At 45.6% G+C, this 27,175-nt stretch overlaps 1 protein-coding gene across 3 annotated transcripts in view; it reads right to left on the bottom strand.

Annotated features, from left to right (window-relative positions):
* NDT1 (NAD+ transporter 1) overlaps nt 1-27,175 on the bottom strand; it is a 43,954-nt gene that overhangs the window by 2,694 nt on the left and 14,085 nt on the right. For all 3 annotated transcript variants that reach the window (XM_087380225.1, XM_087380226.1, XM_087380224.1), the window contains 2 exons: nt 21,715-21,809; nt 21,513-21,601 (listed from right to left, as the gene is read on the bottom strand). In XM_087380225.1, the coding sequence (XP_087236351.1) occupies nt 21,513-21,601; nt 21,715-21,809 (184 nt within the window). The remainder of the gene's footprint in view (nt 1-21,512; nt 21,602-21,714; nt 21,810-27,175) is intronic.

The following is a 27,175-nucleotide window of genomic DNA, read 5'->3' as shown; positions in this document are numbered from 1 at the left end:
AGCCAGCATCTCCTGATCATTAACATCGAAATTTAGTCTCTAGCATCAAACTTCCTGCTTATTACCCCGTGTTCCTGCCTCAGAACAGCCCCCAATCCTTTGCCACTGGCATCTTCCTCCACAATGAAAGGACACGAAAAATTAGGGCATACCAAGACAGGTGCATGAGTGAGCGCAAATTTCAGATCTTCAAAGCTGCGTTGTGCTTCCCTTGACCACCCAAAAGCATCCTTCTTTAAGAGGTCAATAAGAGGAGCTTCCCTCTTGGAAAATTTGCGAATAAAGCGCTTGTAGGAGGAAGCAAGATCTAAAAATCCTCTCAACTGAGTGGGATTTTGTGGTTGTGGCCAATCTTTGATGCATTTCACCTTTGCACATAAAAGTGCATTTGCTGGCTTTTGCATAAAGCTGATGCATCCTCAAAATTTCCAGCACTTGCTTCACAGGCTTAATGTGCTCTTGTCTATCTTGCTGTAAGTGAGGATATCATCAAAGAAAACCAGCACGCCTCTGAAAAGAAGTGGCTGCAATATCTTGTTCATTAGTGCCTGGAAGGTGGCTGGTGCATTAGTCAATCCAAAAGGCATCACCTTGAATTCATACAAGCCCCATTCTGTGCAGCAGGCCGTCTTGTGCTCATCTCCTTCTTTCATGCTGATTTGATGGTAAGCAGACCTCAAATCTATCTTCGTGAAAAACTGAGCGCCCTTAAGTTCATCCAACAGGTCATCTATCCTGGGGATTGGAAACCTATTCTTGATAGTGGCCTTATTTAGATCCCTATAATCAATGCACATGCGGTATGATCCATCCTCCTCCTTCACCAAAAGAACCGAGGAGGCAAAAGGAGAAGTGCTACAAGAGATGAAGTTCTTCTCAAGCAATTCCCGCACCTGTACTGCCACTTCCTCTCACTCAACCTTAGAGAGACAATATGGGGCTTTGTTTATGGGCTTACTGCCAAGCTCTAGAATAATGGCATGATCCACATCCCTCTTGGGAGGCAATTGGGATGGCATACCAGCAAATACATCAGCAAACTCCGATAGCAACTGCTGTATATCACAATCCTCAACATGGGGAATGCTACCCCCCTGAGATACTGACACATTCGATGTGTAAAGGGAAAGCTCCTTCTTGAGCTCTCTGGCTAACTGCCTTGCTGAAATGACCTGCAATTTAGGAGTGGCAATGCCATGCAATGCTACAGTTCTAACCTTGTGACAAAGCAGAGTGATAGGGCATTTAAATCCATGCTGATTTTACCCAAAGATTTCAGCCAATTGCAGCCCAAGACAGCATCTATTGGGCCCATATCCAATGATAAGAGATCCCAAGCAAATTCATAATCCTCAGAGAGCTTGATCCTTGCATCTTGGCAACAAAATTTACTGACCAAAAACTGTCCATTTGCCACCTCTACTCTCAGCCCATGATCCATCTCAGTAGCAATCAGTCCCACCTTCTGTAAGGTCTTAGAATTGATGAAAGTATGAGTGCTACCGCTGTCCACAAGCATGTGAACAATCCTGCCATTAATTTGTCCTTTCAATCTGATAGTTTCAGCACTTTTGGCACCCATCAATGCATGAGAAGAGATAGCATAAATTGTTTGTTGCGCATCCCAATAGAACTCCTCGTCCACAGGAGCATTACCATTTGCATCCTCTTGCGCAAGAAAGGGCATAGCAACTTGATGCTCCACATGAAAGACTTTAGGCCAAGACTTTAAGCCAACGGCCTCGAGGGTTACATGTGGGCTGAATGTCATCGGATTGTTCCTCCTCCTACTACTCCTTTGTCTCATAGAGGTCCTTCTGTGTTTCAACCACTCCAAACAGTACACAACTCTGTTCCTCATTTTCTTCCATCTCCTTTTACTCAGGTCCCTGTACAAACCTTAACTTCTCAATCCCCATCGTCTTCTCACTCCTGTACAGTGCAATTCCAGTCTCTCCAGGAGAGTATTACTTTGCTGAAAACACACACTGCCACAACAGCACCAGCAGCACAAGGTCTTCGTGGCGAATTATTAGTTCCTGAATATACAGACGGGACAGTTGAAATAAGTCACACAACTTGAGAGCAAAGAACTCATTGGCGCCACTATTATCATTTTCTTCCATCTCCTTTTACTCACGTCCCTGTACAAACCTTCGCACCGCCTGGGGTGAAGCACCATCAAAATCTCAGAGGTTTGTATTAATATTGCTGATGAAGGCAATACGGGAGTTTATCTCCCTTTGTTTTCTCAGTCCGAGATCGAGTCCTTCACTCGGTCCGGTTATCAGTACATCCACTATGGATGTTTTGTTTTAGCTTCTGTCCAACGGAAGGCCCGAATAATCGGGTGTGACGGATCCAGCCATTCCGCAGCACTTTCAGCATCGTAAGGGAGTTGATCAGTCACTGTACAATCTGAGAGGAAGGAATTAGCAGGGAACATGAGAGTCGGAGGAAAGGTGGCTATTGCAAGGGAGGAGCAGCAGAGGAAGGAGGAAGGATATACTGGAAAGCAGGAAAAGAGGTAGAGGAAGAAACACTCGGGGGAGCAGCCAAGGCATTTGTAATCTTCTTGTCGAGGGCTGCAATGGCAAGTTGGAGATTATAAAGGGCCAGACGAACGTCATCCAAGTTGGCCTGCACTTCAATATTATGGGCATTGCACCAATTCATCTGTTGCTGTTCAACAGGAATCTGAGCACAGGGGGTTGTTGAATCAGCAATTGCAAAAGGAGAATAAACAACCTTACTGTCGGCGTTGATGCAATCTTCATAGCCAGTGGCTGTGGGCCAGCTCGTTGGAGTGAACATCATCATTGGCACCTTTGATGTGATCGCCTCAAAGTTGGAATGGGACTGAGGCCGATGGTTTACAGCAGTCTCCTGTCGATAAGGAAGACTGGCATCACCAGGAAACTGGGATGCAACAGTGCTAGTCACCCAGTCACGCACAGCGTCTTGTCGAGCAGAGCTTTCAGGGAGGCTGGCTGTATCGGACTGTGCTGGAGGCGTACTAGCAATCGAAAGATGCGAAGAAGCAGGAAATGCCAGGCGCATAACTTTCTTAGAGGAATTACCAGAGCGCCGCCGAACGATCGCTTTTGTGGGCGTATCTTCAATTTCATACGCTGCTTCTTGGTCAGCACTTTCTTGGATTATCTGTTGATAATCCATATCCCAGGCCGTGGGCATAGGAATGGCGTCGAACTTAAACCGCATCACCTCGGCGTTGGTGGAGCCATAAAGCACACATTCATCAGGAGCATGGATGTTGCGAGGGATGGGGTTGATTGTCGAAACCAAGTAATTTATACACCGAACATGAATGGCACAGTGTTCGGACTTTGGTTTCATCTGGAGGCCCTTGACATGCACGTACAGCCGGAGAGCTGTGGACAGATGAGGATCGGCAAGGGACATCTTGAAATTCGGGTAGACGACGGTATATACAGGTTCTTTGTTCAAAGAACCATGAACAAGGCCGATACGAGCTGCTTTCAGCGTGAGATGACGAGTGTCAACCAAGCTGACCATACAGGTGGCGTTGACGCCAGACCTGAATAGGGGCTCGATGGCTAAAACAAAACATCCATAGTGGATGTACTGATAACCGGACCGAGTGAAGGACTCGATCTCGGACTGAGAAAACAAAGGGAGATAAACTCCCGTATTGCCTTCATCAGCAATATTAATACAAACCTCCTTGATTCATGAGAGAAGGAAGAAAAACACTGGACTGTACAGAAGGAGAAGGCATATGAACAGGAGCGGATGAGACAGGAAGAGAATCAGGATCATCACTATCTTATCTGGCAAGCCAGACAGTGTCTATTCACTGTACACTTTAGGTTAGTTGCTGTACTATTATCATAGTGGCGCACAATACTGAGTGAGATGTTGGGCCCAGTAGGACGCACCTTCACGGGAGAGCATATCTGGGAGATAATTCAGGGCGCCCTTTTTCCACTCTACTGTGAAGTCATACATCGAGAAAAACTCTTGCCAGTGGGCAAGGCAGCCACGGCCAATCTGTTTATCAATTTTACGGGTACAGAAAGTCCGGAAATTCTGGCTGTCGGTGCGGACAAGGAAAGGCTTATTAAGAATGAACAATTCCAGTTTCTGGATAGCCTTTTTGACAGCTAATATTTCTTTCTCGATCGAGTGGTAATTGCGTTCAGCTCCTTGGAAGATACCAGAGCGGAAAGCACAGATACGTTCTTCCTTAGGGGCCACCTGTTCTAACAAGATTGCTCCCCAGAAATCATCCGAAGCATCTGTTTCAATAATTAATGTAGCATTTACAGATGGGATGGCTAACGGTGGTAAGGTGAGCAATTGTTTTTGAATATTGGCAAGAGCAGTGGTTTGCTCTGGGCCCCACAGAGGACCATCCTTGCGAAGGCAGAGTTGAAGAAGATAGCGGTCGCGGGCAAGATGCTGGTAGAATGGAGAGATGTAATTGAGACATCCGAGGAACCGCTGAAGCTGTTGACGATCACGAATTTCTGCCGGGAATGCTGCAAGGGCTTTAAGAACATGGTCCTGTAACTGTATAGCACCATTATGAATAATGACTCCAAGGAAATCAATAGAGGTACGGCCAATCTGGATCTTTGTGGGAGAGAGAACCAACCCATGTTGTTGGAGAAGATCATGGACGCGTTGGAGGTGTTTGAGATGCTGATGCGGATCTTTGCTATAGATAAGAATATCATCGATATAAACTAGACAAAACTCATGGATGGATGCAAAGATGGAATCCATGAATTTTTGAAATTCAACAGGGGCAGTTTTTAACCCAAATGGTAAGACTGTCCATTCGTAAAACCCCTGTGGAACGACAAATCCGATTTTTTGCTGATCTTCAGGGAGAAGACCGATTTGCCAGAAGCCAGCTTTGAGGTCAAGCTTGGAGAAGATTGTTGCTCCACTAATCTTCTGCATCAAGTACTCCTTATTAGGCAAAGGGTATGCAATGGAAAGGAGACACTTATTAAGAGGCTTGTAATTAATTACGAGCCGCTTTTTGCCGCGTTTCTGCTCGGAATGCTTATTGACGTAAAATGCTGCGGCGGCCCAGGCAGACTTGGATTCTCTGATGAGACCTTGCTGGAGGAGATCCGTGATTTCAGCTGTACATAAAAGTCGATCTTCATTGGTGAAGCCGTAAGGACTCTCTTTATAGGGTTTGGACCCTTCTTTGATGGGCAGGCCGATCTGATAATGAAACACATGCTTGAATGCCTGTGGAGACGTACTACTACAATTAGTTAGTAGTTGTTGTTCCATTTCAGCCAAAGTTTGGCAAACCAAAAGAGTGTGCGTGCGTTTACGCAAAGCTTTAGCTTGATCCTGTGCGACAAGGTCAGAAACCAGATCTTTTAATTCTTGCTCCGTAAGCAGAGACTGGGCATCCTGATGAGAAGGTGATCCCAGAGGAGAAATATGAGGACTGAACTCAGCAAGCTGCGGAGGAGAAGGTGTTGGTGTAGCACGATACTGCTCAGGGACAGAACAATATGGAGAAGCCTGATTGACGATTTGGAGATCTTCATCAAAGGGCTTTAAGACCTGCGAAACCTTTTCCCGAGCTGGAATCTGGATTAGGTGGTTATTAATTGTGAGTACCATAGTGTTAGTGGAAAACCCAAAAGGAAGGTGGCGATTCAAAAAATCTTTGCCAATAACGAGGTCAATTCCCTGAGATTCTAATTGGTAGAAACTGATCTCAGTAGGTTGATCACCTAAGGAGATAGAGATATTGGCCGCGTATCGTTTACATGCAATAGTGCCACCACCCATCGTGGACCCGTGCATTAGGTTAGCATCACCAAGAGGTTCCCAACAGTACGTTGGTAAGGCATTATACTTACAAATGTTAAAGCCAGAACCTGTATCTACAAGGGCAATGAGAGTATAAGGGGGAACTCCAGGGGGTCGTAGAAGCACAGACACCATCCAGGTCTTCATAGGATTATGTACGGGAAGTGCAGGGGTCTTGAAGCATTCCTGACACGAGAGCAGGACAGGTGGAGGCTGCCCAGAACAATGCTGAAGATGGTGCACTACTTTCTGGTCAAGAGAGTTCAGCGTAGAGGTTAAGTGAGTACACTGAGAAAGGATTGTGGCAGTGTGTGTTTTCAGCAAAGTAACACTCTCCTGGAGAGACTGGAATTGCACTGTACATGAGTGAGAAGACGATGGGGATTGAGAAGTTAAGGTTTGTACAGGGACCTGAGTAAAAGGAGATGGAAGAAAATGAGGAACAGAGTTCTGTACTGTTTGGAGTGGTTGAAACACAGAAGGACCTCTATGAGACAAAGGAGTAGTAGGAGGAGGAACAAAAGGAGGAGGGAAAGGAAAGATAGGCTGAGGTCTGGAGGGCCTAGGAGGAGGTGAAGGAGGAGGCTGCGGAAGATCAGAAATGTCCCATAAACCATTAGAACTGCCAGAGTCAGTATCCGAAGATAGCTCCAAATCAATGAAATTAGTATTGTTCATGAATGCACCGACTGTGAAATCAAGGGGAAGAGCAAGTTGGCAAGACAGACAATCAGGAGTGTCTGATTCAGAACATTCAAACAAAGATTCGTCGGTCACACCTTGCGAAACAACTTCCCATTGGTCGGGATCATTGATGAGGGAGAAAAAGCCCTTCAATTGCTTTTGCTGGCCGGATTTAGGTTGCTGTGGACACTCCTTTGCAAAATGGCCCCGTTTGCCGCAAATGAAACAGCCGGAAGTTTTGCTGGCATTGAAACGTCGTTTGCGTAAGAAACGTTGAGGGCGACGTTGGTAGCGGCTACGCCAATGAATTTTACGGAGGCGTGGAAATCGAGAAGAGCCGCACGAACATTGAGACTTTTGTTGTCGCCGTCGCCGAGAAGTAGATGTAGAGGCAAACTGGCGCTGATATGACTGGGGGCAGAAATCCTGGTTTCCCACAAATTGCTGACAAATGGCCGGTGATACCAGACTAATCTCTTTGATCTTATTTTTCATCGTGTATTCCGTACATTGTTTCCGGATATACACTTGCACTAGTTGAAAAAGATTGGCAAACGTGAAATCATCCACTGTCTTATGGACCTCAGTGGGCTGATTGTCCAAGTTGACAATCTTAGTCTGGGCATCAATAAGGGCATTGCATGCTTCACCGATCTTATGCGGAAGACTGAATAGATAGTGTCGTTTGGCAGACACATCTGCAAAGAGCCCACCACGGTAAACCAATTGTTGCGCATGGGCATTATATTGAGCCAGTTGAAATAAGTCACACAACTTGAGAGCAAAGAACTCATTGGCTGCTTGTGTGCGATCGTCAGTAAATGTGGGAAGAAATTGATTAGATATAGCAGCTATAAGTGCATCAGGAGCATTTGGCTGTTCATGGGCATCATGACTATCAAAAATACTTTCTTTGGAAGCTTCTGAGAGGACTTCCCACCAGTTAGCCAAAATGCCTGTGAAACCTTTGGTGGTTTCAACAGCAGCGTCACGAGAATTCCATTTGTAGACGGACACTAAGGACATCATATGGCCATAGAAAATCTTGAGCGTATCTTTTAATGCCATATGATGTCCTTAGTGTCCGTCTACAAATGGAATTCTCGTGACGCTGCTGTTGAAACCACCAAAGGTTTCACAGGCATTTTGGCTAACTGGTGGGAAGTCCTCTCAGAAGCTTCCAAAGAAAGTATTTTTGATAGTCATGATGCCCATGAACAGCCAAATGCTCCTGATGCACTTATAGCTGCTATATCTAATCAATTTCTTCCCACATTTACTGACGATCGCACACAAGCAGCCAATGAGTTCTTTGCTCTCAAGTTGTGTGACTTATTTCAACTGGCTCAATATAATGCCCATGCGCAACAATTGGTTTACCGTGGTGGGCTCTTTGCAGATGTGTCTGCCAAACGACACTATCTATTCAGTCTTCCGCATAAGATCGGTGAAGCATGCAATGCCCTTATTGATGCCCAGACTAAGATTGTCAACTTGGACAATCAGCCCACTGAGGTCCATAAGACAGTGGATGATTTCACGTTTGCCAATCTTTTTCAACTAGTGCAAGTGTATATCCGGAAACAATGTACGGAATACACGATGAAAAATAAGATCAAAGACATTAGTCTGGTATCACCGGCCATTTGTCAGCAATTTGTGGGAAACCAGGATTTCTGCCCCCAGTCATATCAGCGCCAGTTTGGCTCTACATCTACTTCTCGGCGACGGCGACAACAAAAGTCTCAATGTTCGTGCGGCTCTTCTCGAAAATTTCGTGCAATTCCGCCTCTATGCTTATCCTTCTATCAATTCCTCTGAGCCTGTGCCCTCCGTAAAATTCATTGGCGTAGCCGCTACCAACGTCGCCCTCAACGTTTCTTACGCAAACGACGTTTCAATGCCAGCAAAACTTCCGGCTGTTTCATTTGCGGCAAACGGGGCCATTTTGCAAAGGAGTGTCCACAGCAACCTAAAGCCGGCCAGCAAAAGCAATTGAAGGGCTTTTTTTCCCTCATCAATGATCCCGACCAATGGGAAGTTGTTTCGCAAGGTGTGACCGATGAATCTTTGTTTGAATGTTCTGAATCAGACACTCCTGATTGTCTGTCTTGCCAACTTGCTCTTCCCCTTGATTGCACAGTCGGTGCATTCATGAACAATACTAATTTCATTGATTTGGAGCTATCTTCCGATACTGACTCTGGCAGTTCTAATGGTTTATGGGACATTTCTGATCTTCCGCAGCCTCCTCCTTCACCTCCTCCTAGGCCCTCCAGACCTCAGCCTATCTTTCCTTTCCCTCCTCCTTTTGTTCCTCCTCCTACTACTCCTTTGTCTCATAGAGGTCCTTCTGTGTTTCAACCACTCCAAACAGTACAGAACTCTGTTCCTCATTTTCTTCCATCTCCTTTTACTCAGGTCCCTGTACAAACCTTAACTTCTCAATCCCCATCGTCTTCTCACTCCTGTACAGTGCAATTCCAGTCTCTCCAGGAGAGTATTACTTTGCTGAAAACACACACTGCCACAATCCTTTCTCAGTGTACTCACTTAACCTCTACGCTGAACTCTCTTGACCAGAAAGTAGTGCACCATCTTCAGCAATGTTCTGGGCAGCCTCCACCTGTCCTGCTCTCGTGTCAGGAATTCTTCAAGACCCCTGCACTTCCCGTACATAATCCTATGAAGACCTGGATGGTGTCTGTGCTTCTACGACCCCCTGGAGTTCCCCCTTATACTCTCATTGCCCTTGTAGATACAGGTTCTGGCTTTAACATTTGTAAGTATAATGCCTTACCAACGTACTGTTGGGAACCTCTTGGTGATGCTAACCTAATGCACGGGTCCACGATGGGTGGTGGCACTATTGCATGTAAACGATACGCGGCCAATATCTCTATCTCCTTAGGTGATCAACCTACTGAGATCAGTTTCTACCAATTAGAATCTCAGGGAATTGACCTCGTTATTGGCAAAGATTTTTTGAATCGCCACCTTCCTTTTGGGTTTTCCACTAACACTATGGTACTCACAATTAATAACCACCTAATCCAGATTCCAGCTCGGGAAAAGGTTTCGCAGGTCTTAAAGCCCTTTGATGAAGATCTCCAAATCGTCAATCAGGCTTCTCCATATTGTTCTGTCCCTGAGCAGTATCGTGCTACACCAACACCTTCTCCTCCGCAGCTTGCTGAGTTCAGTCCTCATATTTCTCCTCTGGGATCACCTTCTCATCAGGATGCCCAGTCTCTGCTTACGGAGCAAGAATTAAAAGATCTGGTTTCTGACCTTGTCGCACAGGATCAAGCTAAAGCTTTGCGTAAACGCACGCACACTCTTTTGGTTTGCCAAACTTTGGCTGAAATGGAACAACTACTAACTAATTGTAGTAGTACGTCTCCACAGGCATTCAAGCATGTGTTTCATTATCAGATCGGCCTGCCCATCAAAGAAGGGTCCAAACCCTATAAAGAGAGTCCTTACGGCTTCACCAATGAAGATCGACTTTTATGTACAGCTGAAATCACGGATCTCCTCCAGCAAGGTCTCATCAGAGAATCCAAGTCTGCCTGGGCCGCCGCAGCATTTTACGTCAATAAGCATTCCGAGCAGAAACGCGGCAAAAAGCGGCTCGTAATTAATTACAAGCCTCTTAATAAGTGTCTCCTTTCCATTGCATACCCTTTGCCTAATAAGGAGTACTTGATGCAGAAGATTAGTGGAGCAACAATCTTCTCCAAGCTTGACCTCAAAGCTGGCTTCTGGCAAATCGGTCTTCTCCCTGAAGATCAGCATAAAACCGGATTTGTCGTTCCACAGGGGTTTTACGAATGGACAGTCTTACCATTTGGGTTAAAAACTGCCCCTGTTGAATTTCAAAAATTCATGGATTCCATCTTTGCATCCATCCATGAGTTTTGTCTAGTTTATATCGATGATATTCTTATCTATAGCAAAGATCCGCATCAGCATCTCAAACACCTCCAACGCGTCCATGATCTTCTCCAACAACATGGGTTGGTTCTCTCTCCCACAAAGATCCAGATTGGCCGTACCTCTATTGATTTCCTTGGAGTCATTATTCATAATGGTGCTATACAGTTACAGGACCATGTTCTTAAAGCCCTTGCAGCATTCCCGGCAGAAATTCGTGATCGTCAACAGCTTCAGCGGTTCCTCGGATGTCTCAATTACATCTCTCCATTCTATCAGCATCTTGCCCGCGACTGCTATCTTCTTCAACTCTGCCTTCGCAAGGATGGTCCTCTGTGGGGCCCAGAGCAAACCACTGCTCTTGCCAATATTCAAAAACCATTGCTCACCTTACCACCGTTAGCCATCCCATCTGTAAATGCTACATTAATTATTGAAACAGATGCTTCGGATGATTTCTGGGGAGCAATCTTGTTAGAACAGGTGGCCCCTAAGGAAGAACGTATCTGTGCTTTCCGCTCTGGTATCTTCCAAGGAGCTGAACGCAATTACCACTCGATCGAGAAAGAAATATTAGCTGTCAAAAAGGCTATCCAGAAACTGGAATTGTTCATTCTTAATAAGCCTTTCCTTGTCCGCACCGACAGCCAGAATTTCCGGACTTTCTGTACCCGTAAAATTGATAAACAGATTGGCCGTGGCCGCCTTGCCCGCTGGCAAGAGTTTTTCTCGATATATGACTTCACAGTAGAATGGAAAAAGGGCGCCCTGAATTATCTCCCAGATATGCTCTCCCGTGAAGGTGCGCCCTACTGGGCCCAACATCCCACTCAGTATTGTGCGCCACTATGATAATAGTACAGCCACTAACCTAAAGTGTACAGTGAATAGACACTGTCTGGCTTGCCAGATAAGACCTTCACTTTTTCCAATCCACTAACGCACCCGGATTTGCCAAAAGGCGCCCCTGATTTGCAACAAGCACCTGGTATTGATCTCGCCCAAGATGTATATAAGGGACTGAAGTCCCTCATTCTCGGCAGAGTCTGCCTTGAGTCCTCTTGTATCATTTCCTCTCCTTCGGCAATCAAAGTCTTGCTCTCGAAGCTCTTGCTTCTATCCTAGTCTTCTTTCATGTTGTCTCTTGCCTCTGCTCTTGCTCTCGAAGGCTCTCCCATCCGGATCTATTATTCGCTTATGTTCGCCTCCTCTCGTAACTCCTTGTCTTGCCAGTCTCGCCGTGTTACTATCTATCCTCGTTATCTTCTGCTTATTGTCGTATCGTCTCTCCATTTCCACTTCTCCTTCCCTCTCGGTATCGTTATCGGTGACGAGTTCGTTTACCATATCTAAGTTGTTTACGGTCTGCCGTGTCAACAGAGAGGTTTTGCCATTTGGTATCAGAGCCTTGTTCCAGTTCCTTGTGTTTCACTCGAAGAGCGTCTGGGACCCTGTCGCTACCGCTCCCCTTAGGCCAGAGTTGCCGTGTGTTGGTTGAGCACTAGCGTGACGTGTGAAGACAGTTGCTTGTCCAAATCTTTGTTACACAATGGCCAAACTTATCCGCGCCATGTCTGCCCGTTTCACTACCCCTCGCTCCGCCTCTACCTCCACTGAGTTATCTGATTCCAAGCACTCTTGGAATCTTCCTCTGATAGATCCGGAGGATGTATATAAATTCTCTATGTTCCAATACAAGGCCCTGAGACACATCAAAATCTCAGAGGTTTGTATTAATATTGCTGATGAAGGCAATACGGGAGTTTATCTCCCTTTGTTTTCTCAGTCCGAGATTGAGTCCTTCACTCGGTCCGGTTATCAGTACATCCACTAACCATGAACAAGGCCGATACGAGCTGCTTTCAGCGTGAGATGACGAGTGTCAACCAAGCTGACCATACAGGTGGCGTTGACGCCAAGAGCGGAAAGCACAGATACGTTCTTCCTTAGAGGCCACCTGTTCTAACACTCCTTTGCAAAATGGCCCCGTTTGCCGCAAATGAAACAGCCGGAAGTTTTGCTGGCATTGAAACGTCGTTTGCGTAAGAAACGTTGAGGGCGACGTTGGTAGCGGCTACGCCAATGAATTTTACGGAGGCGTGGAAATCGAGAAGAGCCGCACGAACATTGAGACTTTTGTTGTCGCCGTCGCCGAGAAGTAGATGTAGAGGCAAACTGGCGCTGATATGACTCGGGGCAGAAATCCTGGTTTCTCACAAATTGCTGACAAATGGCCGGTGATACCAGACTAATCTCTTTGATCTTATGGCCATAGAAAATCTTGAGCGTATCTTTTAATGTCTGGGGTGAAGCACCATCAATATTGAGAACATACCCAGGGAAAGATTTGTGTTGAAGACGCATTCGTAATTCGCCTGCTTCATTGAGTGTCCCGTCTGTATATTCAGGAACTAATAATTCGCCACGAAGACCTTGTGCTGCTGGTGCTGAAGGAAACACGGTATTGCGGGGGCGAACATCGTGCATCATAGGCTCAACTTCTTGCTTAATACCTCCTTGATTCATGAGAGAAGGAAGAAAAACACTGGACTGTACAGAAGGAGAAGGCATATGAACAGGAGCGGATGAGACAGGAAGAGAATCAGGATCATCACTATCAGAGTCTGAAGGATTATGATCTGTAGGATCCTGTCCGACTGGTCCGGGGGCAGAATAAGGAAGCACAGGAAACGAACTCGTCACCGATAACGATACCGAGAGGGATGGAGAAGTGGAAATGGGGAGACGATACGACAATAAGCAGAAGATAACGAGGATAGATAGTAACACGGCCCCTGAGACACATCAAAATCTCAGAGGTTTGTATTAATATTGCTGATGAAAGCAATACGGGAGTTTATCTCCCTTTGTTTTCTCAGTCCGAGATTGAGTCCTTCACTCGGTCCGGTTATCAGTACATACACTATGGATGTTTTGTTTTAGCCATCGAGCCCCTATTCAGGTCTGGCGTCAACGCCACCTGTATGGTCAGCTTGGTTGACACTCGTCATCTCACGCTGAAAGCAGCTCGTATCGGCCTTGTTCATGGTTCTTTGAACAAAGAACCTGTATATACCGTCGTCTACCCGAATTTCAAGATGTCCCTTACATCCTTCCTCCTTCCTCTGCTGCTCCTCCCTTGCAATATACCTTTCCTCCGACTCTCATGTTCCCTGCTAATTCCTTCCTCTCAGATTGTACAGTGACTGATCAACTCCCTTACGATGCTGAACGTGCTGCGGAATGGCTGGATCCGTCACACCCGATTATTCGGGCCTTCTATGAAGAAGTCCTGACACGAGAGCAGGACAGGTGGAGGCTGCCCAGAACATTGCTGAAGATGGTGCACTACTTTCTGGTCAAGAGAGTTCAGCGTAGAGGTTAAGTGAGTACACTGAGAAAGGATTGTGGCAGTGTGTGTTTTCAGCAAAGTAATACTCTCCTGGAGAGACTGGAATTGCACTGTACAGGAGTGAGAAGACGATGGGGATTGAGAAGTTAAGGTTTGTACAGGGACCTGAGTAAAAGAAGATGGAAGAAAATGAGGAACAGAGTTCTGTACTGTTTGGAGTGGTTGAAACACAGAAGGACCTCTATGAGACAAAGGAGTAGTAGGAGGAGGAACAAAAGGAGGAGGGAAAGGAAAGATAGGCTGAGGTCTGGAGGGCCTAGGAGGAGGTGAAGGAGGAGGCTGCGGAAGATCAGAAATGTCCCATAAACCATTAGAACTGCCAGAGTCAGTATCGGAAGATAGCTCCAAATCAATGAAATTAGTATTGTTCATGAATGCACCGACTGTGAAATCAAGGGGAAGAGCAAGTTGGCAAGACAGACAATCAGGAGTGTCTGATTCAGAACATTCAAACAAAGATTTGTCGGTCACACCTTGCGAAACAACTTCCCATTGGTCGGGATCATTGATGAGGGAGAAAAAGCCCTTCAATTGCTTTTGCTGGCCGGATTTAGGTTGCTGTGGACACTCCTTTGCAAAATGGCCCCGTTTGCCGCAAATGAAACAGCCGAAAGTTTTGCTGGCATTGAAACGTCGTTTGCGTAAGAAACGTTGAGGGCGACGTTGGTAGCGGCTACGCCAATGAATTTTACGGAGGCGTGGAAATCGAGAAGAGCCGCACAAACATTGAGACTTTTGTTGTCGCCGTCGCCGAGAAGTAGATGTAGAGGCAAACTGGCGCTGATATGACTGGGGGCAGAAATCCTGGTTTCCCACAAATTGCTGACAAATGGCCGGTGATACCAGACTAATCTCTTTGATCTTATTTTTCATCGTGTATTCCGTACATTGTTTCCGGATATACACTTGCACTAGTTGAAAAAGATTGGCAAACGTGAAATCATCCACTGTCTTATGGACCTCAGTGGGCCGATTGTCCAAGTTGACAATCTTAGTCTGGGCATCAATAAGGGCATTGCATGCTTCACCGATCTTATGCGGAAGACTGAATAGATAGTGTCGTTTGGCAGACACATCTGCAAAGAGCCCACCACGGTAAACCAATTGTTGCGCATGGGCATTATATTGAGCCAGTTGAAATAAGTCACACAACTTGAGAGCAAAGAACTCATTGGCTGCTTGTGTGCGATCGTCAGTAAATGTGGGAAGAAACTGATTAGATATAGCAGCTATAAGTGCATCAGGAGCATTTGGCTGTTCATGGGCATCATGACTATCAAAAATACTTTCTTTGGAAGCTTCTGAGAGGACTTCCCACCAGTTAGCCAAAATGCCTGTGAAACCTTTGGTGGTTTCAACAGCAGCGTCACGAGAATTCCATTTGTAGACGGACACTAAGGACATCATATGGCCATAGAAAATCTTGAGCGTATCTTTTAATGCCTGGGACGAAGCACCATCAATATTGAGAACATACCCAGGGAAAGATTTGTGTTGAAGACGCATTCGTAATTCGCCTGCTTCATTGAGTGTCCCGTCTGTATATTCAGGAACTAATAATTCGCCACGAAGACCTTGTGCTGCTGGTGCTGAAGGAAACACGGTATTGCGGGGGCGAACATCTTGCATCATAGGCTTAACTTCTTGCTTAATACCTCCTTGATTCATGAGAGAAGGAAGAAAAACACTGGACTGTACAGAAGGAGAAGGCATATGAACAGGAGCGGATGAGACAGGAAGAGAATCAGGATCATCACTATCAGAGTCTGAAGGATTATGATCTGTAGGATCCTGTCCGACTGGTCCGGGGGCAGAATAAGGAAGCACAGGAAAGAAAAGATCAGGCTGCAGAGGAATAACTCCTCCAAGGGGAGGCTGTATAGCGGCCCGATCGGAATTGTCAGCTTCTGTCCAACGGAAGGCCCGAATAATCGGGTGTGACGGATCCAGCCATTCCGCAGCACGTTCAGCATCGTAAGGGAGTTGATCAGTCACTGTACAATCTGATAGGAAGGAATTAGCAGGGAACATGAGAGTCGGAGGAAAGGTATATTGCAAGGGAGGAGCAGCAGAGGAAGGAGGAAGGATATACTGGAAAGCAGGAAAAGAGGTAGAGGAAGAAACACTCGGGGGAGCAGCCAAGGCATTTGTAATCTTCTTGTCGAGGGCTGCAATGGCAAGTTGGAGGTTATAAAGGGCCAGACGAACGTCATCCAAGTTGGCCTGCACTTCAATATTATGGGCATTGCACCAATTCATCTGTTGCTGTTCAACAGGAATCTGAGCACAGGGGGTTGTTGAATCAGCAATTGCAAAAGGAGAATAAACAACCTTCCTGTTTGCTAAAACCATCGGCATGCATATTATGTTCATTAGCACCACCGGGATCAAAGGGGAAATCAGCCCCCTTCGTGGCTCCAACATTTGGAGCTTCTTCCACGATTTGTGCACCCTTTGAACCATCATGAGTGGCATCCAAAGTCTTAGAAGCATCGATCAAATCCTCATGATCCAATATGTCAATAATCATGCTGAGTTTTGCAGTACCACTGTTACGCATTTTGCAAACTTCCCGATGCTCACGAGTCCACTTCTCACCACTTAAAGCATAAGTTTGCGCTCTTTCCGCTGTCCATAATACCCCTGGTGTGTTGTTTAAATGCTGATTCATGTCCAACACTTGGCCTAGCTCCTGGCTTAGCATCAAATGACCTGTATGGCTTAGCATATGGCATCTTGCTGCCTATAACTGTGGTAAACCTTGGAAATGATGCTGCTGCTGATTTTCTTTCATTCCAATCAGTCACCTTAGGCTTCTTCTTAGCCTCATTTGCATTCTCATATGCGCTGCCCACTGTCATCTTATATTTGCTGGCATATTTGGGCTCATATACCTCTGCCAATTGGGCTGCACGCTCAATTGTTTGAGGGTTATGTGCCTTCACGTCTGCAGCAAGTGAAGGACTTAACCCATGGATGAAACGCAGCCGCTTTCCTTTTTCAGATACGTCCTGCACAAACAGGGAAAGCCTCCAAGAGCGCTGCAAGTACTCTTGGACCGTACCGCTCTGCGACAAGGCATAAAATTCAGCCAAGTATTGATCAAAGACAAGTGGAGATACAAATGTAGTGACCATCAATTCTTTGAAACCCCTCCAAGTGGTTGGTCTCTGAGGCGAATCCCTCATGTATTGCCACCATGTGTGGGCATAGTCCTGCATATGCATACCTACAAAAATGATGCGCTCCTCCTCAGACTTGGGGTAGAAGCGGAAATAGCCTTCCACATTCGTGAGCCACTCCTCCAACTCACTGGGAGTGTGAGTGTCTCCTTTTTGTCCTTGATATCCTTGGCTGCATAATTCTTGTGCGTGTAACCTCCAGAAGTGCGGCATCATCACGATTGAGGTTCACATAATCAGAGAAGGACATCTCAAGTTTGATGACCTCAGGTAGGGGCTTGTATGCACGCAAAGAATCTGCCAACATGTCATCAAAAGTAACTGGCTGCCCACCACTAACTCCCTACTCCGTAGCTGTTGCTGCCATCTGATGCACTGCCTGCATCTAGCTATATGTGCTTGCTGGTGGAGCGATGCATGCATGAACCCTGGGCTGGGTCTCTCTGCCAAATGCATCTCTCCGAAATGATGGCATACCAAAGGGCTAAGAAGAGGACTGACCTCTCTCCCAGGGGAGTGGGCTACCATATAAACCAAAGCCAGCTCTAGGCATACTTGCTGGTGCGGTTAAAGGAGCACTAACCGTATGCACACCAACGGGCCGGCCCAAAAGAGACAGCTCAACCTGCATAGATGCAAAAAGCTGTGAACCAAAAGATGGCCTGACATCTTGCATGAAGGTGCTATGTGGTACAAAAAATGCATCACCTAAGTCCAGATAATCCCCATGCTAGGGTACATGCAATGGTCCAGAAGATTGATGCTCATAGGCACGGCGGGCATCTGCCATAAAACCTCTACGTGGAGCAGACAAAACATCATGACTGTCTGAGTGGTCCCCTTGCTGGGGTGCAGGCTGCTTACCCTTATCCTACATAGCAATGGCAAACGTGATCTGCTGACCAATCTGCAGTCCCATCTAGGCAAGAGTGGTATCTTACATAGCCATGGCTGTGGTAAGCTGTTGGCTGAATTCCTGTCCTATCTGGCGGAAAGCACCCTGGAGCATAGAGGAAAGGGCATCCAAAAACTGTGTTTGCACTACTTGCGCTTCTCGGGATGCAAGAGAGAGAGGCTAAGTAGAAGGAACCTCTGTACCACCAGTGGATGCATCCACTGTGGCAGGCACTTGCTCATACTAAGCAGCCTCATCACTGTCATGCAATATATCACGAGGGGCACGCTTCGGTGGCATGGTGACTGGCCCTGGAGAGAGGAGCTCGAATGTAGGCAAGGAGAAATGGATAGCAAAATCATGCATAATGAGCACCTGAGATAGTGCGTGGAAACATGAAATGTCGATGGAGAGGCTCAGAAGGAAGGTCGTCAAAGAAGCTCGAAAAGGGGCTTGAATGAGCCACAATAGGGCTGTGGAGAGCCCCTAAAAGGGCTGGAAAATTCTGAGTTCTTTTCTTTTCTTTTCTTTTCTTTTTTCCTTTTTCTTTTTGGGAGGGAGGGGGGGTCCCTAAGTCACCTAGGACACTTAGGACTCCTAACCTCAAGACTAGTAAGACAATTACGACACTGACTTAGTCTAACCTAACCCTCCTTTTAACCCTAGTTAGAACTAACCTAACCTAGGTTTAAACTAACCGTCCACGCCCACCTGCAAAACTTGAGACTAAGGTTTTGTTGTGAGACTAACAATAGTTAGCGGTTTGGTTGGTTGGTTAGGTTAGATTAGGTTTAGTTAGGTCTAACTAGTTTGTGGGTTGGGTTAGTTTGGTTAGGTTAAGGTTTATCGCGACGGACGGCTCAGGACTTGTGACAAAAAGGCAGCTAAAAGAGACAGAAGGTGCAGGTCTCAGTGATGACGGCGACTCACAACTGCGAGGACTCACAACTGGCAGGACAATTCACAGAGCGGTGACTTGCAGGACAGGCTCAAGGCTCACGGAACGGCTGAATGGTGCGCTGAACAAGATTAGTCACCAAATGACTGGCTGTGCTGCCGTTTAGTTCTCGATTGGTTCGATCCTTTGGATCGTCCAAGTTGCCTCCAACGTATTTCTTTGCATCAAACGTTTTGGCTGCAACTAAATACGTTACAGCAGCCAGTTCCTGAAGCTATCAGTTCGTGCGCTCTCTCTCCATCACACGACTGATGGCTATTGGAGGTTGCTTTTTTTATCTGTCGGTATGAACGCTTCTCTAGGTTGGCGAAATTGGAAAGCAACCAGAAGCTTGGGGCTGGTTGTCAGCGTGAGCTTGTGCGTTGTCCTCCAACTACAGTGAGTCGGAGCAAGGAAATGTAAGGAAGACAGAGGTGCCAGGGTTGGAGCTCTGATACCAATGTAGAAAAGTGGGTAGGGGCAGATTTAGAGAAAGGGGGATAGACTAGAAGAAGGGGAGAGAGATACGGGAAGAAGGGAGGAGAAGCGGTAGGAGAGAGAGAATGAGGTAGGAAAGAGAGGGAGAGAATGAGAGGGAGTAGGGAAGAGTGAGAGTGAGCATAGGCAAGGAGGAGGAAGGGAGAGTAGACAGGATTAGATGTCACATCAAAAAGTACATAGCAGGTGGTGGATGGAGACTTAGATAGTCCCTCCACATTTCCCACCTAAAGGACCTCTGAATTGGCCCTTTTAACCCTTCATTACATCTAGTCTCTCCCAAACAAGCATCTAAATCTATTTGAAGTTTGGGGCCTCAATCACATTTGCTAGAATGAATTGGGGACCAATAGATGGCAATTTATAAACTAATAATGATCATTTAAGGCCTGTGTAACGACAAACCCAAAAACTTCCCCCTAAAGCCCTGTCAAATATAACAAGCATCAGCCCCACATTTTCATTCAATATGTTTTCAGTCATCTGTACCATTGCTGACAGCTAGACATGCAGCTCTAGCTTTCAGCTCTTTAGCACTTTTATATCTTAGCCTACTCTCTGTTCCAATTCCAGTTTTCTGTGCAGGCTAGCGTTGCACCCAAAATCTCCCGTCACCTCCTGTTAAATCAGTCATCGAAACTATGTTCTTTGCATCTGCTTCGTTTTTTCTCTGCCTGCTGCTGATCCTAGTTCCAAGAACGAACTTAATCTTTGCTGTTGCTGCTCCCAAAGACAGGAAACCTATTTTTAGCTTGTGGGGAAGCACCAAGATGATGGGCAAGCTCATGTTATCACAAAGGCAACTTTTAAACCCCACACTGTCTTCATCTCTCTGCAATTGCTTCTCAAGTTAAGCGACCAATTCAGTGGGATGCCTAATACCCTAGCATAGAGGCCCTTTTATAGGGCTGGAGTGGCCGGGATTCAGGCTGACCTGAAACCTAATTAGGACAGGTGACCCATATTGGACCTCATCAGCAGCCAACTGGGTCTGCAGCAGATGTGACACCCTGTACCCTAACCTGACCATAACCTGACCTGGTCATGATTAACCCGACCTGGTTAGGTGGAACTGACCTGCTGGTTGGTTGCCCTAACAGGCCTGCCAACCTGTTTTCAGCAGAGTATCACCTACAGGTGGGTCAGTAATCTCCAACAAGGACTTGAGATATTCGCAAGGCCCTATGCACACCATTATTCTGGAGTACTCTCTATTCAGATATTTCAACCAGAACTAGTTGAAAACCGATTGGAACATGCACATAAAACAGTGTGTCAACTTTTATATCACTTCTCACACACTAAATATCCACCTGACTCCAGAAATCGGCCCTGAACTAAAATATACCTTTCTAAGACTAGAACATATCCAATCATAAAGTCCAAAACACTACCAACAAAATAAAAGAAAATGAAAGAGAAGAAAAAGGAGGTAACAAAATTTTGAAAAACAAAAGAAAGACATACTTAGCACGTAAAGCAACACTTGTGTCGTCATCAGTGCCCAAGCATAAGCAGCTATCCAGGGTTTCTAAAGACCCGCAGAGCCTCTTGGGCAAACCCAATGCTTACTAGAATACGCCACATAAATAAAAGAGAAAGAAAACAAGAAAAAAAGAAGGTGACTAAGCAAAAATAAACAAGCAAATCAAGAAACAAAACTTCCAAAAAACAGGAATAAAATCTCTCTCTCTCTCTCTCTCTCACACATCTACAAATGAAAGAAAGAAATAACAGAAGGAATGCATTATGTATTATGTACTGCTTCCTACAACGATGCAAAAATTACATTCCTAACTTAGAAAGCACATGCATACTACATCAAACTCTCTTTTGAAACTTATAATCATTCCTGAGCTAAAAAACCTGAAGCCAAACTGCACATATAAGTCTCTCGTCAACAGCTCTAACAACTAGCTCATGACTGATGCTTAGAGTCATTCAATTGATAATTGCGAGTCACGAATCAAAAATCCTATCAGGGAAATCAGATTCAACAAAAAGAGGACAAAAGGGGATAGCAAAATCATTCAGGAATAGTAGACAGTGCTTCAAATCTGGTTTCACAAAGGTTATACTCCGAGTAAATTGTAATGCTTCATGAAACAGCAGAAAGTTTGAGGAGTTAAAAGAGCTTACTTTTCTTGGCAAGATATTCTTTCAAGGATTCATACACTGGAAATTGAACCGCCACATGACTAATCCCTGCCAATGCTGGTACAATCCCACTGCCCACAAGAGATTATTGTAACACAGAATTACCACTTTGAGACCATACAATACAAAACTCTTACCACATAACAAATTCAAGTACAAAAAGCATTCTATACATTGCACACACCTGTAAAGGCCGCGTATGCCCTCCTCAACATATATCCGTTGAAGAGCACCAACAGTGCTTGTGTAAGGCACATGCCCAGGCCTAAGTTGCTGTGTCTGCAAGGCAGAAACTGTATTATCTCCTAGGATAGAAAAAAATAAAAAACAAGCAAGACTAGCACTCGAGTGTCATTGATCAAAAAAGATAGGCAAATCACTAAATAAGAAGGCTCATAGAAAACGACTGCACATTCTCCTCATCCAAGAAACAACTGTGAAGACAAGTCTCCCAAACAATTTCTTTGAAAACAATATTTCACTTGTGACTCAACATACTGGCAAGACAGCCATCAACACATTATTGCCCAAACACACATTTATAAGCATATTATACATACTAGAGCTCATAATTTGACACAGGAAAGTCAGATTTCAAAATAAACCAACCGAAAAAAATTTCCAAAATTTCCATAGAAACATCAAAATCCCATGTAAATTCAGGTTGCATGTACGAAATAGGTGAAACCATTACTAATGGCATACCAAACTTAGGCCAGCAACTTAGGAAACTTCATTTTTATCCTTGAGATACAAGGGGTGGATAGTCTGAAATATTACTGTCATGTTAATGTCGCTGTCATCACTGGGAGGACCAGCTCATCAAGGGCACTCTCCCTCGAAAAACCACCCTCGCTTGGGTCTCAATAGGTCAATGATGCATGCCATGCATATGCAGACCCAGCGAAGGCACATCAAATGGTGATTCATCATAACATCTAAAGAGACTTACTCTTCATGGTACCGGAGTACCAATTCTATCTAGACTGAAAACAATTTTTAAGATTTTAGATTTTTCGATTGCACACAATTCTGCAGTACGTTATGAGAAATTTGGAAAAGCCATCACCAATCTTGTAAGAAATCAGATCGTGACATCCCCTCCCACTCAAAATAAGACCCTGGTGGAGATAATGAACTGATGTAGAAAATATCACTGTAAATTCTGAAAATACTGTTGTAAAATATCAGGGTACTGCTGTAAGTCTTCATCAGATTGCCAAGTAGCGTCGGAGTCGTCCAGATCTCGAGCATTCATGACTGGCTGAGTAAAGATATACTTTAGAGAGTGATGGTCTATCTTAGCCACAGAGTCGGCTCCCATGAGATAATGTTTCCAAGAGAGATAAGCATGTACAACGGCAAGAAACTCCTTATCATAAACCGGGTATCGGGTTTGGATATCAGAATGTTTATGGCTGTCAAAAGCAATAACTCTGCCTTCTTGCATCAAGACTGCTCCTGTAGCGATGTCGGAAGTGCCGGTCATGACCTCAAACGGAAGGTTTGGGTCAGCAATAGCCATAACTGGTGTGGTAGTGAGTGCTTGCTTGAGTTGTTGGAAACTATACTCTGTTTCGGGAAGCCACTGAAAAACTGCTGTGCTTTTCAATAATTCGGACATAGGAGCTGCGATTTCGGAAAACTGATAGACCTTTGTATGGTAGAAGTTTGCCAATCCGAGAAAAGAGCGCACATCATGAACATTCTTAGGAGTAGGCCAGTTTTGGATTACCTCGACCTTCTTGGGATCCACAGAGATGCCTTGAGCGGAAATAACATGTCCCAAATATTCGAGTTGGGTCTTGAAGAACTCACTCTTCTCAATGTTGATGTAGAGAGAATTTGCGCGGAGAACTTTAAAAACTTCGTAAAGATATTTGCACTCATGTAGGGATCTGCTGAAAACGAGAATGTCATCGAGGTAAACGATGATGAACTTATCGAGGAAAGGCCTAAAGATGTCGTCCATGAGTGTCATGAATGTGGTCCGGGCATTGTTTAACCCAAAAGGCATGACCAAACATTCATAGTATCCATACTTTGTTCGAAAAGGTGTCTTGTACTCATCGCCTTCTCGTATGCGTATTGGATGATAACCTGAATGAAGATCAATCTTTGAGAATTGTGTTGCATGTAGAAGTTGATCGAAGAGGTCACCGATGCGAGGCAATGGATACTTGTTTTTGATAGTGAGCTTGTTGAGGGCTCGGTAGTCGATGCAGAGGCGCATTGACTTATTCTTTTTTTCCACAAGTAGGACAGAAGATCCGAAAGGGCTACGACTGGGCCGAATGTGACCTTTGTCGAGTAGTTCGGTGACCTGTCTTTGGATTTCTTCATTTTGAGTGTAAGAAACCCGATAAGGAGGTTTCAACGGTGGATTACAGCCGGGAATAAGTTCGATTGGGTGATCCACTGGTCGTCGAGGTGGTAACTGCTTTGGCAATTCCTGTGGAAAAATATCCAGGTACGGCTGGAAAAAAGGTTGGTTGAGGTATTCAGGAGAATCCTTTGTTGGTGTCTCCTCAACTGCCGTAACCAACAGAAGTGAAGTCTTTACTTGACGTTTACGAACCCACTTCTTTACTTGTAGGACAGAGGCAACTGGGGATGAAGGAGAGTCCTTAGAACCAGTTAGCTCAATAAGTTTTCCCTGGTGGACAAACTGGATAGTATGGCTGCGAAAACTGATTGATGGATCATAGTCGTAGAGCCACTGTTGTCCAAGTATGACATCGTACCGAGAAAGAGGCATGATGTCGAAGTTCAACTTGTCCGTATAGTGTTGGATGCGAAAAGACAAGTTTTTGATCCTGGTGTTGCACAAGAAAGTAGTTCCATTTGCGAGTTCAATCTGATAGTCCATGAGACTAGGACTGGTGGTCAACCGAAGTTTGTCGACCATAGAACTAGCGAGGAAGTTATGAGAACAGCCACTGTCGATGAGGATAGTGACCGTTGTTCCACGAATCGATCCTTGAACACAAAGTACTTGAGTGGCCAAGGAAGGTTGGGGGTTGCTAGCAAGGCTCAGGTGGATGGTATTTGCCATTCGAATAGCTTTGCCTTTCTTGTCTTGTGCTGGGGTAGCATCTTCTCTTTGGGAAGTGCGAGGTTCCATATTGGAATTTTGCTTTGGTCGCTTGGGACAATCGAACCATCTATGGTCGCCTATACAAATGGTACAAAGTTCTTTTGTGCTAGAGTTGTTCTTCTTGTCAGTGGCCACACCTTTATGTTGGGGATGTGGGTAATGACTTTGTGAAGAAGAAGAGGCGCGATCCTTGGAGGAGTGCTTCTGTTGGAATCCAGCATATGATTTCTGAGTCTTCTGGGGATCTAGAGACTGTCGCTGACCTTGATTACCGGAGTTTTTTCAAAACCTAGTGTTATCTTGAGGGCGAGCACCTTTGGCCATAGGAGAGTTCTGTGTGCGATTAGCACTCTGCTTCCCTGTGTTTTGGAAATCTGTAATGCGCTGTGCGTAAGCAATAGCGCCAACTGTGGTGGTGATGTTTGCTTTAAGAACATCAATGCGTAACGAGGGATTTAGGCCTGAGTTGAAAGCATGAAGGCGATCATCCTCAGTTAAAACATCAATCTCCAGCACCAATGTGGTGAACCGAGAGATGTAGGAAGACAGGGAGCCCGTTTGCTCCAACTGTCGGAGTTTTGAACGTGCTTGGAAGTCCGCATTGGCAGGTATGAACTGCTTACGGAGCACGTGTTCAAAACGTTCCCATGTTAACACACTTTTGCCCTCCTTTAAGCATCTTTGCCACCATAGAAAAGTTGTATCCTTGAGGAGGGAGGCTGCCAAGACGATCTTTTTGCCTTCAGTGAGGTCAACAGTATCAAAATACATGCGCATTTTTGCGAGCCATCAGTCAACTGTTCGGCGATTGCGTTGACCAGTGTAGGCTTCCGGAAGTTTGATGTCAAGTCTTTTAGTTTTAGAAGCTTAAAGTAAACGGTAGAGGGCACGTAGTTCAGTGTTTTCTACCTCTAGTAGAAATGAATCCGCATGGTCGTTTGGTTGCGTCACGTCATCCTCTGTATGTGTGGTACTGCGAGACTCTTGAAGTTGTTGAACTTTCTGGACCAAGTCGGAGATACTGTCCTGAAGCTAGGAAATTTGAAGTTGCACTAGTGTTTTGCCTTGTACGTTGACTTCAGGGGTCTTTTTTGGACTTGAGTCTTTGATCTCTGGAGAGGCTTCACGCGAGCGTTGCGACATATCGGAGATCCCTGTGAGAAAAGCGCGAACTTGCGCTCTAGTTTGTACCATTCCTGGAAGAAGATTCGGGCTGCTCCCTGAGGTTGCTCATGTTGGAGGGGGCAAGCGAGGCAGGATGGAACCACCCGTGGAAATCTGGTAAAGGAGGTCATGTCTGTGGTAACAGTGGTGATGCCGAAAGTGGCGTTACTGCTCGTGAGAGGACTGGAGTAGGTTGCAGAGTCCACAGATCTGAGAAGGGATAAGGAGCTGCTGTCGGAAGTGGAGGATATCCTGGAGGAGTGCCTTCAGAGTGTAAATACTGTCTTAGAGAAGGTACAACCTGTAGAGGAGGATATCTGGGAGCTGAAGGAGGTCGAGAGTACCCTGGAGATGCCGAAGGTGAGGGGTAAAATTCTCTCCAAAAATGGACAGCAAACTCTTGAGGAATATCGGGTTCTGGGTATCTTCGTGTCTCGTAGAACACAACCTGTACTGTGCTGAGGAAGTAATGTAACTGAGGTGCCTCACGCAGAAGGTCTAGGATGTGGTCCAAATCACTAGGAGGGCACGTGACACAGAAAACCCACGATTCAAAAGCTCCGAAATGGGCTGGTTGTGCAATCTGAACACGATATTGTGTGGTAGATGATCCCTGAGGTGTCCTTAAAATGCCGGGTGAATTACCAGGGGTTTCCATGCTTTAAGGGAGATTCTTTCATTTGCTGTAATTGGAGAATGACAAGAGAATCCTTAAAAGCGGGATGGAAAGACTCCACTTGGCAATGATTTAATCTGCCAAATTGTTGCGTAGAAGAGGCTTGCAGATTTCTGTCCGGAGGTCCATGTTGCAATGGGTGGCGAGGAGCAGATCTGCACAAACATCACCACCACAGCTGGCGCTATTGCTTATGCAGAGCGCATTACAGATTTCCAAAACACAGGGAAACGGAGTGCTAATCGCACACAGAACTCTCCTATGGCCAAAGGTGCTCACCCTCAAGATAACACCAAGTTTCGAAAAAACTCTGGTCATCAAGGTCAGCGACAGTCTCAAGATCCCCAGAAGACTCAGAAATCATATGCTGGATTTCAACAGAAGCACTCCTCCAAGGATCGCGCCTCTTCTTCTTCACAAAGTCATTACCGACATCCCCAACATAAAGGTGCGGCCACTGACAAGAAGAACAACTCCAGCACAAAAGGAACTTTATACCATCTGTACAGGCGACTATAGATGGTTCGATTGTCCCAAGCAACCGAAGCAAAATTCCAATATGGAACCTCGCACTTCCCAAAGAGAAGATGCTACCCCAGCACAAGACAAGAAAGGCAAAGCTGTTTGAATGGCAAATACCATCCACCTGAGCCTTACCAGCAACCCCCAACCTTCCCTGGCCACTCAAGTACTTTGTGTTCAAGGATC

The sequence above is a fragment of the Dipteris shenzhenensis genome, chromosome 10 (assembly GCF_047967505.1).
Source record: "Dipteris shenzhenensis isolate YYH24624 ecotype China chromosome 10, Dip_SZ_1.0, whole genome shotgun sequence".
In the NCBI taxonomy this organism is placed as follows: domain Eukaryota; kingdom Viridiplantae; phylum Streptophyta; class Polypodiopsida; order Gleicheniales; family Dipteridaceae; genus Dipteris; species Dipteris shenzhenensis.
Note: the sequence above shows the minus strand (reverse complement) of the source record. Positions and strands in the feature narration are given on the sequence as shown.